General features: G+C 40.8%; 1 protein-coding gene across 1 annotated transcript in view; it reads right to left on the reverse strand.

Annotated features, from left to right (window-relative positions):
• The window catches only part of TMF1 (TATA element modulatory factor 1), a 34,321-nt gene extending 17,118 nt beyond the window's left edge, over positions 1 to 17,203 (reverse strand). The window contains exons 1-5 of the mRNA XM_004612786.3: positions 16,924 to 17,203; positions 12,538 to 13,742; positions 9,901 to 10,004; positions 8,798 to 8,924; positions 3,733 to 3,838 (exon numbers count right to left, since the gene is read on the reverse strand). Coding sequence (XP_004612843.2) covers positions 3,733 to 3,838; positions 8,798 to 8,924; positions 9,901 to 10,004; positions 12,538 to 13,742; positions 16,924 to 17,065 — 1,684 coding nt within the window. The 5' untranslated portion in view covers positions 17,066 to 17,203. The remainder of the gene's footprint in view (positions 1 to 3,732; positions 3,839 to 8,797; positions 8,925 to 9,900; positions 10,005 to 12,537; positions 13,743 to 16,923) is intronic.

Consider the following 17,203-nt stretch of genomic DNA (forward strand, 5'->3'; position numbering starts at 1 on the left):
CACCAAATGTTACAGCTGATTTGATAACAACCATCAGAAAAAAAGAGGACTAATGCAAATCGTAATTAATTCCCTAAGAGTCTGAAAGGTCATTTAACAGTGAGCTAGAATAAATATTTTAAAATCAGCAGTACTATAGTCACCAAATGTTACAACTTATTTGATAAGACCAAAATGAGGGTCAAAGATAGTACAGGGGTTAAGGTGTTTGCCTTGCATCCTGCTGAATATTCAGTGCAAATAAGATCTCCGGAGCACTGCCAGGAATCACTCCTGAGCAAAGAGCCCCTGAGCACTACTGTGATGCAACCCCATTCCCCCTCCAAAAGAGCCTCCTCCCAAATTATCATCGATAGTGTCAAATTACTAGTAGAAGGGCTCTCCGAGAGGGACGGAGGAATTGAACCTGGGCACGTGGCTGACCCGGGTTCAATTCCTCCATCCCTCTCAGAGAGCCCAGCAAGCTACTGAGAGTATCTCGCCTGCATGGCAGAGCCTGGCAAGCTATCCATGGCTATTTGATATGCCAAAAACAGTAACAACAAGTCTCACAATGGAGATGTTACTGGTGCCCAAACGAGCAAATCGATGAGCAACGGGACGACAGGGCTACAGTGCTATGATATATATATTTATATCTATCTATATATATATCTATATATCTATACATATATACATATATATAGATATGTAGATATATATAGATATCTCTCTATATAGATATGTAGATATATATAAGATATTTATACTATCAAATACACTACAAAAGGGAAAGTGTGTTTTTTTTATAATCTAATATTATGTGTCTACTGATGCAGTGACAGATAGACAATATAAATGTAAAATATTTTTTCCAGTATGATATACTTATAAAGGAAACTTCAAACATGATGAATGAAGAATTTAAAAGTTGATTACAGATTAAAAACAGTCCCAGCAACAATAGTATATTTTTCAGGGAAAAAAATTCTACTACTAAAAGACCAAAGCCCTCAAAAAGCCAAATAATGTAAAGGGAAAACAAAAAAGCTAGAAGTGCCACAGTTTCTATCTTCAAAACATATTATAAAGCTCCAATGATGAAAACAGTATGATACAAGAATAAAAACACTTAGACCAATGGAACAATCAAAGAACCTACTAATAAATTAACATTCATTTTTAATTATTCAGCTGCTCAACGGTTTCCTTAGATGCCAAGAACACAAAATAAAGAAAGGGTAGTTCCATCAACAAATGAAGTTGGGTAAACTGGATGGCAATAGGCAAAAGAATGAAACTGCAAACCAGAGAGAAAGAGAGAGTTAAGTACTTTTTCTGCTCAAAGCCAACTCCTTCCTGATCCCCAGCATTGCAAATGGTTCAGAGTCAAAAAGAAATAAAACCCTGAATAGTACCAGGTCTGTGCCCCAAGAAATGAAACTGCACACCATCAAATACCAAATACAAATTTCAATTCAAAATAGATGAAAGACTTAAATGTAAGATCTAAAGCTGTAAATCTCCTAGAAGGTAATACAGGGAAAAAGGTTTTGACTCTGATCTTGGTAATGTGGTCTTTTTTTTTTTTGGATATGATCCCAAGAGCATAAAGCCAAAAACAAAATTGGAAATGGAGTTGTATCTATTACTAAGGGTCCCCTGAGCACTGCCAGGGGTGATTCCTGAGTGCATGAGCCAAGACTGACCCCTGTGCATCACTGGGTGTGACCCAAAAAGAAGAAAAAAAAAAAGAATAAAAAAATGGCAAAAAAAGAAAAAAGTCTGCTAGAAATTTTTCAAATAATGTTTTCAATTGTCCTCAAATGCTTACTCTATAAATACACTGTAATTCAATGAAAAACACAGAAATATTCATCCCACCACCATTTGTAACATTTTAGAAATGAATGCAAAACATCAAAAAAGAAAAACCCGGGGCTGGAGTGATAGCACAGCGGGTAGGGCGTTTGCCTTGCACGTGGCCGACCCGGGTTCAAATCCCAACATCCCATATGGTCCCCTGAGCACCGCAGGAGTAATTCCTGAGTGAAGAGCCAGGAGTAACCTCTGAGCATCGCCGGGTATGACCCAAAAAGAAAAAAAAAAAAAAAACAGTAAAACAAGTTATCCACATAATGAACTTCAATGAAGGCACCATTAATAGTATTTAAAAGCACTAAATGGCATAGAGAAATGTTTTTTAAAAACACAGATTACCAATTAGATGTCGACTGTGTTTTATTTTATTTTTTTTTTTTTTGGTGATCATGTATCTACATTTTATTTTATTTTATTTTTTTATTTTTTTTTAATTTTTTATTGAGTCACCATGTGGAAAGTTACAAAGTTTTCAGTCAACTGTGTTTTAAAATGTAATAGAATGCACTAAAAATGAAATAGAATACTTATAAAACTGGATTTAAATCTTTTTTCTTTTCATATACTTCCACTCCCTTCAAAATTTCTTACAAGTAATTATAATAACTTGGAAAACTTTAATTCCCTACCCACTTGTAGTAATTTACCTCATCAAAAATCTTTCATCTTTATTACCCTGGAAAATTAGAAGTTTTTTTCTAAAGTACATCATAATTGAAGTCTATATGTGTGTGGGGGGGTGGGGAGGCACACCCGCAGTGCCCAGGGCTTACTCCTGGCACTAAGCTCGAGGATCACTCTTGGCAGGGCTCAGGGAATCATTTGCAGTGCTGGGGATTAATGCCAAGTTGTGTGTGTGCAAGGCAAATGTTCTACTCACTGTACTATGTTGTCCAGATCCTGGATGAAAAATTTACTATCAAATGACAGAATAATCACAGAGTTATTAGCTAAAAGTACTAGGCTAAAGATTCAGATACTATATAAACTCCACACCTATAATCTTTAAGTGTTTTTGGTATATATAGATGTCTGCTTATAAATTATCCCTCAGGGTAGCATTTCTGACCTTCAAAGACAAACCTTCTTTGCTTCTGATGTTTTTCAGTAGGAGAGTCAAGTGATAAGTATTTTTCCTTTTCTTACAATATTTTTAGTAGCACTGCACTGTCACACTGTCATCCCGTTGTTCATTGATTTGCTGGAGTGGGCACCAGTAATGTCTCCATTGTGAGACTTGTTGTTACTGTTTTTGGCATATCGAATACCCCACGGGGAGCTTGCCAGGCCTCTACAGGGAGGGACCTGGAGAGTACCATGCTGAGTGAATTAGTGAATAGGAGAGAGACCAACACAGAACAATTTCTCTCATGTGCAGGATATAAAGAAACATAATGGTGCGATAACAAACGCCAAAAACAATGAAAACCACATGAGAACTGCTCTTCAGTAGGAAACACGCCAGCAGAGGGACTGGGGGATCAGGCAGGGAGGGGGCCACATCTAGGGTAGAGAGAAGCGTTCAACCAGGAGGAGGAGATGGTCGTGAAAGGAGGTAAGTATAAGACCCTATCAGCAACCGTACTGCAAATCACAGGATGAAAACTGACTGACTTAAAATAAAAAGTAAATCCCAAAAACGCCTCTCGTAGAGGCAGACTGGTGGATGGGAGACAATTGGGGGTAGGTAGGCACTGGTGAAAGTGGTTACTTCTAGTTACTCGCAGAAGCACTCAGGTATTACTGCTGGTGGACTGGGGGGCTCTATGGATGCTGGGTATCAAACCTGGGTAAACCGCATGCAAGGCAAGCCACCCTACCCACTGTATTCTAACTCCGACCCCTAAAAAAAATTTTGTTTTAAATACATACCTTCTTCCATTAGCCCTCGGATCTGTTCATCCTTTTCTTTCAAAAGGTCTGCAGTTTCACTACTATTTAATCTAGTAGCAAGTTCTTCTTTTATATTTTTTACTTCCTAATTGAAAAGATTGCAAATATCATAAAAGAAATACTATCATTTAAAGATTTTTTTTCTATTTTTCATATATCCAAACACATGTCAATAATCACATCCTTGAGGGCTGAAGCAATAGCACAGCAGGTAGGGCATTTTCCTTACACGAGGCAAACCCGGGTTCTATTTCCAGCATCCCCTGAGCACAGCCAGGAGTAATTCCTGAGTGCAAATCCAGGAGGAGTAACCCCTGTGCATCACCAGGTATGACCCAAAAAGGGGGAAAAAAAAAAAAACACATCCTCAATAGAATCCGTAAGTCCTCCTGAGTTAATTAGAATAATACCTTGGTTAATTATGACTAAGCAATTTTAAACAAAACACAAAGCAACCATAAAAACAAGTTTTAATATGGAAATAGGCTAAGTGATATGTTGAAAAATTCAATATAGGTCTCCAATTTTTACTATTTTTTTGTCAGCCAAAACTAACTTAGCTTACTGGTGTGTTGTTAAATGAGCTAAAAATTATAGTCTATATAGGTTTGATCTACTTTAATAAAGCAGAGATTCAACAGAAGCTTGTTTAGATTCATCACTGTCATCCTGTTGGTCATCGATTTGCTCGAGTGGGCACCAGTAACGTCCCCATTATGAGACTTGTTACTGTTTTTGGCATACTGAGTACGCCACACTTGCCAGGCTGCCATGCGGGCGGGATACTCTTGGTAGCTTGCTGGACTCTCCGAGAGGGATGGAGGAATTGAACCCGTTTGGCCTCATTCAAGGCCAATGCCCTACCCACTGTGCTATCCATCTAGCCCTTGTTTAGATTAAGTTTTCAAAATACAATGGAGGAGAGTAATGATGTGAACACAGTGGTATTTCATGATTTAATGTTCAGTTTTAAACAATGCTCTAAAACTAAATTTAAAACAATTCATTACTATTTATAACCATGCATTTAATCCAACATCACTTAATTCCCAACAATCTTATGAAGGATGCACTTATAAATTAAACTAAAACTCAAAAAAACTGAGCAAATATTAAAGGTCTGAGACGGAAAACACGATGGTTAGTTATGATTTGATCTCAGGAATTCCCAGTTTATGTTCTGACCCACCACAAAATTGCTGTCTATTTTCCAATGGTCAAAATCTGTTTCACACATCAATGCCATGCCAAGAATGTCATGTCAGGAGCTAGACAGTGGGTAAGGTGCTTGTCTTGCATGCAGCAGACCCCAGTTTCATCCTGACACCACACACAGTCTCTCAAGCACTGCCAGGAGAGATCCCTGAGCACAGAGTCAAGATTACACTCTGGGCACACCTGGGCATATCCCCCAAACCCCCCAAAACAGATAAGCAAGTATTCCATGGAATCATCTTCCATTACCTTGGTCAGAAATTCATTTTTTTATGATACCACACCAAACTGATTACTGGAATTCTATCCAAAACATTTCATTTCTATCCAAAACTTATTTAATTTTGTCAAGTACTACATACTTGTTGGCAACACGTCTCCATTACTAGAAAAGTGAAATACTAAAAGTAATTTAAATCACCCTTGAATTTCCTATAAAATCAGAGAATTCTTTCCTACATATAGTACAAAGAAACTAAAGTGTTTAAACTTAGGTCTTACACTTTGCTTTTCACTTTTTGTTAACAGTTTTGGGTCTACTTTAAATCTACCATTCCATGTGCACTACAGAAAACACTGGTTAACATTTAATTAATCTTAACTCAACTAGTTTAGGAAAGAGGCCTAGGAAAAAAGAGGCTGAATTAAGTAGCACCAGAGTACTGTTATTGTCTGAAAAGAGGTAATTAAAGCCACCAAACAGGCACAGTATATGATACTCTTTTCTTTAAGAGTACTTGCAGAAAAACGTAAATATTAATATTAGTTAAGAAGAGGGAAGTGACCCACATCTCATGTCCTACATTCACCGTCCTGTAAACTCATCCTTTGGCCCCACTCTTGAGATTGTTGACTAAATCCCAGAAGAGGGGCAAGTCAAGTTGTTAAAACTTATGGGAACACACGTCTCCCAGCTGAAAACTCTAGGTCTCTCTAGGGAGGCAGGGCAGGCTGAGACCCCGCCCTACAGAAGCTCCCACATCCCACAGCTTCTCGACTAATCTCTGCAGACACCAAACTACAAAAATTCCAGGTCAACTGTTTTTCAGGCTGAGACCTCTGTGATTTCAGGCTGAGGACTCCTTGGTCTGCTCAGGATGGGGGTGGGCAACTTCCCTACCTGGGTACTTCCAGAAGCCCTGGCAACCACACCCACATCAGCTGTCATGTAAACTCAGTACTACAATTCCTAGAGTTTCTGGAGTGCAAGATCACGTATGGGGCTGTGAGACCCCTCCAAATTCCATAATACTGACATCCCAGTAGGAGCACATCAAACTAGATAAAAAAGTAACATAGAAGCCAACCAAGCTCAATAAACAAAAACAATAAAACGGAAGGCTCAACTGACAACAAAGAGCTTAATAAACCCTCAGACTTAATGACCCCATGGTAAGCTCTAACAATTTTCACAAATGTTCTTTTATTGAAGTATTTTTTATAGTTCCATTAGCCATTTATAGTTGCAACAAGCAATATAAAATAAATTATGTTATGCCTACCAAGGGGGCAAGCGTTGAAGGTGGTTGGGAAAATGGGACTGGTGTTAGAACATTGAATGCCCATTATATGTATTATGAACAACTTTGTAAACCATGGTGTTTAAATAAAGTAAGAAGGCGGAGGGGGTAGGGCTCCTCGGGGGGTGGAAATAAGGTGAGAAGTGCAAATGCTAAGTAGTATTATTACTAATTATTTGGTTACAAACAATAATTAGCTTAGTTTGCTACCAATTTCTGAAATATCCAATTGTTTCAAATCATTACAGCATGAGTGATTCTGCTTTCAAAGAATATTTGGCAACATGTGTCAACGTTAAAAAATGATCATAACTGACATTGGTAAGGCTGGGTAGAGGTTGGAAAGGTGAGGGTGATGTGGGTATTTTTCGGTGGGGTCTGGGGCACAGCACAGTCTCGCACAACAAAAAATATCTGGTTCAAACTATCGACAGGGCTGAGGTTAAGAGCTTATCAGAATACGTCAACATGGAGGCTGGAGCAACAGTACAGCAGGCAGGGATTGATTTATCCCCAACACTCCACATGGTTTTCTGAGCCCACCAGGAATGATCACTGGACACAAAACCAAGAGTAAGCCCTGAGCACTGCCCAGTGTGGCCCCAAAAAATTAAAATAAAAAATAAGTCAACATGACTTCTAAGTCACTAACTACTAGCAACACTCCATACAGTTTTCTGAGCCCACCAGGAGTGATCACTGGACACAAAACCAAGAGTAAGCCCTGAGCACTGCCCCAAAAAATAAAGAAAAAATAAGTCAAATGACTTCAAAGTCACTAGCCACTAACAATTTTTACTTCTGAATTATTTTGACATAAAAATGAATATTTAGGGCCAGAGCGATAGTACAGCGGGTAGGGTGTTCGCCTTGCATGTGGCGGATCCAAGTTCAATCCCCAGCATCCCATATGGTCCCCCAAGCACTGACAGGAGTAATTCCTGAGCACAGAGGCAGGAATAACCCCTGAGCATTGCTGGGTTGTAACCCAAAAAGAAAAAAAAAAAAGTGCATATTTATTATGCTTTAAGTAGAGGAAAAAACAAATAATTTTTTTTTTTTTTTTTTGGTTTTTGGGTCACACCCGGCGATGCACAGGGGTTACTCCTGTATCTTCACTCAGGAATTACCCCTGGCGGTGCTCAGGGGACCATATGGGACGCTGGGATTAGAACCCGGGTCGGCCGCGTGCAAGGCAAACGCCCTACCCGCTGTGCTATCGCTCCAGCCCCAAAAACAAATAATTTCTTTAAAATATAGTACCCTGGGCTATAGCAATAATACAATGGGTAGGGCACTTGCCTTACATGCGGCCGACTCAGGTTTGATCCCTGGCTAGCCATATGGTCCCTTGAGCACTGCCAGAAGTGATTCCTGAGTGCAGAGCATGAGTAACCCATGAGCATCATCAGGGATGTCCCAAACACCAAGTAAATATAATTTAATGCCCTCTAAATTGTATGCATTAACTTTGATAAAATGATCATTTGCAAAAACTAATGTCTTGCCGTAATTCTAAGTATATATTTTTATTTTATTTTTTCTTCTTGGGTCACACCCAGTAATGCTCAGGGGTTACTCCTGGCTCTGCACTTAGGAAGTACTCCTGGCAGTGCTCAGGGGACCATATGGGATGCTGGGGATTGAACCTGGGTCAACCGCATGCAAAGTAGACCCCCCTACCCATAGTACACCCTACGTACTATTGCTCCAGCCCCGAGTATATATTTTTAATACATTAAAAAATATATAGGTAAATAGATAGATATGTGATTTGGTGCCAGAGACATAATACATCAGGTAAACTGCTTTCCTTGCACTCAACTGACCCAGATTCAATTCCTGGCATCCCATATGTTCTCTGGAGCACTGCCAGGAATTATCTCTCAATGCAGACCCACGAGCATTGTCAGGTGTGTCTCCAAAATAACAACAACAAATCTATGATTCTAAAAGTACTAAAAAAAATCAACAACTGTTAATGTGCTTAAACTGTATAGTATGATTTTCACTTTTATTTTCTCCAATACCAAGATATCAAAAATGTATTGCTGGGGTCACAGCAAGAGTAGGCAGGGCACTGCCTCGCATGTGGCACAATCAGATTCAAACCCCAGCATCCCTTTATGGTCTCCAAGCCCTGCCAGGAGTGATCCCTGAGCTCAGTGTAGGAGTGAGCCCTAAGCACCACCAGGTGTGGCCCAAAAAAGCAAAATTAAAAAAAAAAATAACCCAAAATATGATAAATGTAATTCAAAAAAACTGCATCTCTATAGATTTTAATTACCATTAATTTAAACTTCCTTTACCTTTTTAGCAGCATCTCTTTCTTTGCAAGCTAGTTGAACTTTCTTTTCTGCTTCTGCAATTCTTTGAGTAAATTCATCTTTCAAGGAAGAAATGCTGCTGCTTTCTTCTTTCACTCTGAACATTTCACTGAATTTGAAACAATATTAAAACTGAGGGTACTTTCATATAGTCCAAAAGTAAGGTTATGAGTTTAGTTTGCAAAGAAAAATAAGTGTTTCCCATTCTATACCTTACCAAAATATAATAGTTTCATCCCACAGCTGAGTTACTTCCCTGACTTAATGACTACTTTTCTCTTCTTCTTTGTTTTTGGATCACACCCTGTTTGTGGGGACAGCCAGCATAGTGCCAGGGGTGAGGTGGCAGGGGTCAAACCATAGGCATTCCTATGCAAAGCTTATGCTCCATCCCTTTGCACCATCATCTTTTGGGCCTTTGTTAACACTGGAACCAGTGAGACAGTACAGGGGTTAAGGTGCTTGCCATGCATGCAGCTGATCACAATTCAATCCCTGGCACCACATATGATCCCCTGGGCACTATGAGGAGTAATCTCTGAATACAGAAAGTCAGGGATAAGCTATGAGTACAGTGGGTATGGCTAAAAAAAAAAACAAAAAAACAAAAAAAAAACTCCCCCCAAATAGAAGCATCTCAAAGAAAGCCCATTAGAAAATGAAAATGCCACCAATATACGCCGTGTAAATTATGAAAAACTAAAAACTTCCATTTCTGAATCCTTGTGTAAAAGATTTTACCAATGACCTTCTTAAAAGAAAATACTTAACATTTGTTTTTAACTTTGATTTCATTTTCTTTAAATCAGCTTTAAAGCTCTTCTATGGGAAAGGCAGAACAGGGAGGGGCTGAGGCCCTTGCTTTGCAATCTCAGTCTCAGCACTGCAGCTCCTCAACCCCAACTCCGCTGGCACCACCAGGAACAACCCGGGTATACATGTGGCCCTCGAAATAAAATAAAATGCTATTCAGTTTTTAATAATTTTAAGTTATATAAACACTTGAACTTCAAAAACATGAAATATAAATTAACTGCATGGGCCGCAAATATCTACAAAATTATTCACATTTACAAAATACTTACTCTTTCAGATTATCATAAGCTTCCTCTAGAAGTGCCTTTTCTTTACTAAGAGATAGTAACTGAGCTTCCCTTTTATCAAGCTTCTCATTCAGAAATTCAACAGTCTGAAAAAAAGCAAAGCACACGCTGTCAACCCTTTACTTTCAAAGACCAGTTTTACATGTGGAAAGATAATCACTAAAATAAATAAAACAGCATGATTTCATAATAAGAATTAAAGAAATATCTTGGGAACACATAGGTACAGAATAAGAACAATTCATCCATATCTGATTGAAAAGAACACATTCATACAACTACATAGCTAGTTGTACTGATGTACAGAGAACGTAAGTTAATAAAGTATTCTGGAAAATAAATTATCTAGTTGAAGATCTCTATTTTCTTTGATGTAGAATATTCTTTTAGGAATGCCATAGAAGGAAAAGCCCTTATGAAGTGAACCATGCTCAACAGCCTGTAACAGTAAAACTCTAGGAACAGTATGTACAAGCAATCAATGGATCAGTCATGATAATTTTTTTAAGGTGACCAGAGCAATATTAGCGGATAAGGTACTTGCCTTTTTAAAGGCTGACGAGATAGTACAGGGGTTAAGGCACTTGCCTTGTATCTGGCCAAACCAGTTTGATCCCAGGTGGGATTTCAAGATCCCCTGAACACAGAACCAGGAATAGCCCCAGAGCTCTGCTAGGTAAGGCTCAAAAATCCAAAACAAAGCATCAGGGGCTGAAAAATTCCACAGGATTTAAGGTACATGCGTGACTCATGGCTGATCTGCTTTGCTCCCCAACACCACACTATCCCTAGCATTTCTGGGGGTAGCCCCAGAGGAGGCCACTGAACACTGCTCGCTGTGGCCCTTGACAATCAATGGGTTGCCAGGTAATATCCAGCACCACAGATTCGGAGGAGAACCATACCCTTGGGCCTGAGCACTGAGTTTCTGGTCAGGTTGGTTGAATATTACTAGATGTGGCCCCTGGGCCCCCTGCACGTTGCTTGGGAGGTCCAGAAACAAAACAGAGTATCAAAATGGAATTTCAAAGCCTCAAGGTATGTTCTCACTCTTAGCTGGGTGATGGATATACAAATGCTTGGTCTCCCACACTATTCTTTATCCTAAAATTGTAATCTGTGCTATTTTTAGTGCAATACATTGCATTTTTAAAATTAAAATAATCTGAGAATATTATCTATAGTATAATGCTAAACAAAAAGGAAGGTTAAATGATAACTTTGTGTATGAAGGTTAAAATGGTGCATTTAGTAATTAAAAAAAAAAATGTGGAGCCAGAGCAACAATACGGCGGGTAGGCCACTTGACTGGCTCACAGACGACCCTGGTTCCAACCCTGGTACCTATATGGTTCCCACAGCCCCACCAGGAGTGATCACTAAGTGCAGAGCCAGGAGACAGCCCTGAGCTGTTTTGGGTGTGGCCCCAAAACAAAAATACTTACCTGAGTTATGTTTAGATTTACTCAGAATCAAATTATATTCTGAAAACAGTTTTATAATTTTATTGCTAATAGTGCTGAATTTTAGGAATTCAAATGACTACTATAGCTATAGCATGACAATTTGTGAGTAATAATAATAAACTAAGTAGTAGAATGCTGCACTTTTTTTCTGCATTAAATAATTTAATACATGTCACACAGGGACACTTCTTTAAGGCATCCTCTATCTCAGAGGGATCTACTAAAGGTGCAAGATCTGATTCAATTTCTAGATCTAAATATCATAGTAAAAATTTACCAGTCTTTTAACGCTTTCAGTAAAAGCAATTTCTCTCCTTTCTTCTTTCCTCCCTTTCTCTCCCTCCCTCCCTCTCTTTCTGTTTTTGAGCCACACTCAGTGGTGTTCAGGGATCATTCCTGGCAACGCTCAGTAAACCATGTGGGCTGCCTCGGACAGAACCCAGTCCTTCTGCATGCAAGGGAAACACCCTACCCACTGTACCATCATTCTTTCCTCCTGTCATTCTTAACCAATGTCTTTTCCTTTGGGCATTTTCCTTTCTGATTGACAATTACCAATAGAAATACTAAAAATAGAAAAATCAATAAAAATTAAAATATCTTATTAACATAGGCAAAAAAAAAAAGGAAAGCCACAGATTTTAGAACCTGTCTCTGCAAATAAGTTCTCTATGTTAACATAAGAAGACAATCCTTTGCCATCTGACAAGTCAGTGCTCATTAGAGGGTTCTAAGTTGAGAGGACTCAAGATTAAAGATGCAAGATAATAACTTTCTTATGCTTAGTTATACTGAAAAAAGAAATTTCAAATAATTTACTAATATTCAATTCTAAAGTTTTGGTTTTTTTTCCGCTTTCTGGGTCATACCTGGCGATGCACAAGGATTACTCCTGGCTCATACACTCAGGAATTACTCCTGTCGGTGCTCAGGGGACCATATGGGATGCTAGGAATCGAACCCGGGTCGACTACGTGTAAGGCAAAAGCCCTACCCACTGTGCTATCGCTCCAGCCCCCTCTAAAGTTAAGTCTTAATGCTACAGATAACTATTTCTAAAGTAAGTAGAAACTATACTACCACAAAATATTAAGCAAATTATTTCATCTCTGAAAACATATCCGAATTTTTTTCTTCCACTTTCTCTAATTACCTTGCAAATATCTTCCTTCTCAGACAGTCCTTCTGGTTGATGGCCAGCAGCTTCACTCTGCTCAGTCCCCTTGTCTATCACAGTTTCTTCTTCATTGATTGGTGTAGAAGAAACCAAGATATCAGGCTGTTCACAGTTAACAGGCGTTGCGCTTCGTCCACTTTCTTCCATTTCTGTTTCCTCAGTGGGTATACTTAGTGTTCCATTTACTTCTTCAGACTTTCCTTCAACAGATTCCACTATTTTAGTCTTTGGAGTTGAAGAATTAACCATAATAGGTGCTAAAGCGTATCCCTTGCCTGACAACTCATCATCTGAATTGATTTCGCTCACACTGCGGCTGTCCAGTGACTGTACACTAAACGAGTCTATTCTTTCAAAAGCATCCGAGGAGCAGCCACTCTCCGTGAGCTTTTGGAAATCATCCAAACGATTATACTCAGGACAAGCAGATGCCGACAGAAGCTGAAAAGATGTCTGCATCAAGTGAAGACTTGATTTTGAGTCTGTAGTTTCCTGTCTAGAACTTGCTGAGCTCTCACTTATGACACTTTCATGATCTAAAACTTCAATATCACTTGTGGTCGAGGTACCTGATGAGAAAGTACTAACAGGAGGAGAAGGTGTGTTGCTTTGTCTGTCTTCATGTTTCTGTTCCTTAGGTTCCAAAGTCATGTCCTTCGTTTCAGTGGGGAGAGCTTGCATAGATATATTAGATACATTTTCCTTAGTTACTTTCACATTAATTACACTTTCAGATACTTTCAAACTTGTGGGTGACACTTTCACTTCGGATTCTTTATTAACAGATTCTTCATAGTTCTTTTCATTTTTAGGTGACAGACCATCTACTGCCAGAGGTTCCTCTGATATACATGAAGAGTCTTGTACTTTAGACTCCGTTGGTTCCGTTGTTTTTGATTCTTCTACTACATGCCGAGATTCCTGTAAGGTACTTTTCACTTCTTCCTCTGGACGTTGTGATTTAGCTGGAGGTTTTGACACCACTGGACTTTTCTGAATGGGCTGGCTATCCGTTGGAGAAAGAAAGGCACCAAAGAAATTCTCAGATTCATCTACCACAGTTCTCCGAACTGGCTTTGTAATTGCTTTAGGAGAAGCTACTGGTTGACTTTGAGGTTCACTGCTTGATTTTAATCCCCAGGTTGAAGTGTCCCATCCTCCAGTGACAGAGGGACTTAATCCTTTGACAAAAAAGAAAAAAAATTACATATACACATATAAATATGCATATATATGCAACAATAATAGTTTAATCATTATTTACAAGTCAAATGAATGTAAAATATAAATATAGGGTTTTTTAAAAGCCTACAGAAAACATATAATTTGCACCTAGTAAATGCCTTGCTTACCACATAATTAGTTTCCAGGTTAACTTGGGTCTTAAGGAGGAAACCTGTTGTAAATCTGCTTTATAGGAACTATCAGCAAAGATAAAAAGACTTTCAAAGCCAGTATATCAGTCCCTCCCATAACAAATTGAGAAAATCATTGGCACTTTGGTGGCAAGTATGGTGTTGTAACACTGTACTCCTAAAACACAAGAAAATTACTGTCTTGTAAATCAACATTACCTCAATAAATTAAAACTTTAAAGAGTAATTAAGTAATGGAATTTGTGATATAGTCCTGAAGTTCAAGATACCTATCACGATATCAAGCAGGATCTTCAATCACAGGTCAGCAGAATATCTTGTAAATTGATATTCTTTCAATGAGTTTCATAATAATTTCATTCTAGTAAAACTAACAATAAATCATAGCTATGCTACAACAACACTCAGCAACTGAACCTAAGACACTGGTAACAAAACTCCTTTTCCAAAGAAGAAATAAACTGATTTGTACAGTAATTTCTAGAGCACAGATTCTTTCTTACTCACTTAATTGCAAGTTCATTCTCCAAATCCTATTCTTTAAACTCACTTTATTAAGTCTCATTCTCTTCCTAAATGCCAAATTGTGTCAGTAGTTAGCTGATCACTATGAATTTCTGAAATGTGAATTCCTGCACTAGATTTTTTTCCCCCCACAAGTCAGAAGTGCTTTTTACTAGATGATGCAATGATAATCAACAATAGCTGTCACTGTCACTGTCATCCTGTTGTTCATTGATTTGCTCGAGCGGGCACCAATAACGTCTCCATTGTGAGACTTGCTGTTACTGTTTTTGGCATATCGAATACGTCATGGGTAGCTTAACATATTACTAAAATATTTTTAAAGAGATTTCTTTTCTAAATTCAAGAGTAGCTAAGAAATACACAAATTCTGCATCATTAAAAGTTGGTGGGGCAGGGCTGGAGTGATAGCACAGCAAGTAGGGCATTTGCCTTGCATGCGGCCAACCCGGGTTTGATCCCCAGTATCCCATATGGTCCCCTGAGCACCGCCAGGAGTAATTCCTGAGTGCAGAGCCAGGAGTACCCCCTGTGCATCGCCAGGTGTGACCCAAAAAAGCAAAAAAAAAAAAGTTGGTGGGGCAAGCACAAGCAACTAAAAATTCCTAAGGCCTACCAAGCTCTCTATTCAAGTTTACCCTCTAAGGGATAGATCAGGGAAGAGAACACTGAGAGTGTGTCAGGGCCTGGGTTGGGGGTGGGGAAGGGAATGGACACTGGAAAGAGGATCTGTGTTACAACACTGTACTTCTGAAACTTAATCATGAATAACTTTGTAACACTGGGATTCAATTAAAAAAATATATGACACAAAGTTTACACTCTAATATGACTTCAGAGGTATGGAGAAAACTTTAGTTTGGGAACAAAGTTTTATATCAATTTGTTTAATACTGTTAACAAAAGAGATCACCAAAATTAAGATACAAATGGGCAAGCCACAATAGGTCTATCAGCTGTTTAAGTCACTGTTATTGTTGTCCAGTTGTTCATGGATTTGCTCCAGCAGCACCAGTAATGTCTCCATTGTGAGACTTGTTACTGCTTTTGGCATACTGAATACGCCACAGGTAGCTTGCCAGGCTCTGCCATGCGGGCAGGATACTCTCGGTAGCTTGCGGGGCTCTCGGTGAGGGACGGAGGAATCGAACTCGGGTCGGCTGCATGGGAGGCAAACGTCCTACCCACTGTGCTATCGCTCCAGTCCAGCTGATCGTCACCCAAGCAAATCAGTTTAGTCTTGATGAATGACACAAGTCAAAAATTTCCTGGGAAATGTTTGATATAAGTATCCATTTTATTGCTCCATTCTTGGGTCATCTTTGAGAGTAGCAAAAACATTGATGAGCAATAAACACCTATGGCATTTCATTAATATCTAAGCCTATTTGAGAAAATTAACCTATTTTTAAAATGAATTAAGGCAAAATTCAAGCGCCTGGTTTCATAAAATGCGTACCCTTGCAATTAAAACGCATTCTGTTCTCTAAAGTTTAGTAATTCAAAATGCATGCAGGGTGGCATGAAAAAGGAACGAAGCTACTCCAAACAAGGATCACCTGTAACATCTTGTAAAGGGGTTAACCCACGTATCCCCAATTACCATTAAGAGATAAATCCAATTCTGGTCCTTGGGTGTGTCAAGGATAATTTAAGCTTCCCCCACGTCCAGCCCTTCTTTCGCTCAACCATACCCAACGATTTGCAAAAGTCAGGCACCCCGAAGGACGCTGCTCAACAATGCTGAGCCGCCGCTACTTAGAAATAACGCCGGGAAGGAGGGAGGGGGAGGGAGAGGAAGAGAGAGAGAGGAAAGGGGAGGGAGGGAGAAAGAGGAAAGGGGGGGAGGGAGAGAGGGAGAGAGAGCACCTGCCATAGGGGCCGGCACAGGCTTGGGTGGGGGTGCTGGGAGGGAACCCTGGGAAACATACACTGGTGGAGGGATGGGTGCTGGGAACTGTATGACTGAAACCCAATCATGAGCAGCTCTGTAAGGGTCTACCGCACAGTGATTCTATTTAAAAAAGTAAAAATATTAAAAAAGAGAAAGGAAGAACCTAGGAGACTGCCCCGCCCCCACCGCCCAGTCCTGGCCCGGGTCTCCGCGGCTCCTTCCCGCAGAGGCCGCCCCAAGCCTGCCTAGTGGCCCCGGGACAGCTGCTCAGCCTTCCCGAACCTCCTCTCCTCCGTCCGTCAGACACGGACGAGGAAGGAAGCGGTCCTGAACGCCCGAGCGAGACTCCGAGCGCCCAGTGCTCCTCACGTGACGGCCCGCGCCCCTCCGGTCCCCGCCCCCGGCCGGCCGGCCCCGCGGACAGGCTTCCCCGGCCGCCGCCCGGGCCGGGGTCCCCGCGCCCCGCGGACCCAGAGCAGGGGCCGAGGAGCGGGCCCCGGTGCCCGGCGCCGCCGGGGGCGGGGCGGGCAGTCGCGGAGGGCTCGCGTCCCGGGCGGCCGCCCCTACCCGGCTCTCCGAACGGGACGCTCTCGGCCCAGGCGCCGGGCTCGTCCTCCTGGATGTCCAGGACCCTGTCGATGGACTTCTGGGCCTGGGACAGGGCCTGCTTGGCGAAGCTCGAGAGCTGGGAGGCGTTGAACCAACTCATGGCCGCCGCTCAGCCGGGACGTGTCGCCCGGGCCTCCGCGCAGCGGGCGCCGTCAGCGGGGGGCCATGACCCGGCCCGGCAGCCCGGAGCCCGCAGCGTCCGCTCAGCCCTCCCGCTCGGCTCGGCTCGGCGCGCCGT

The sequence above is a fragment of the Sorex araneus genome, chromosome 4, assembly GCF_027595985.1.
Source record: "Sorex araneus isolate mSorAra2 chromosome 4, mSorAra2.pri, whole genome shotgun sequence".
Classification (NCBI taxonomy): Eukaryota; Metazoa; Chordata; class Mammalia; order Eulipotyphla; family Soricidae; genus Sorex; species Sorex araneus.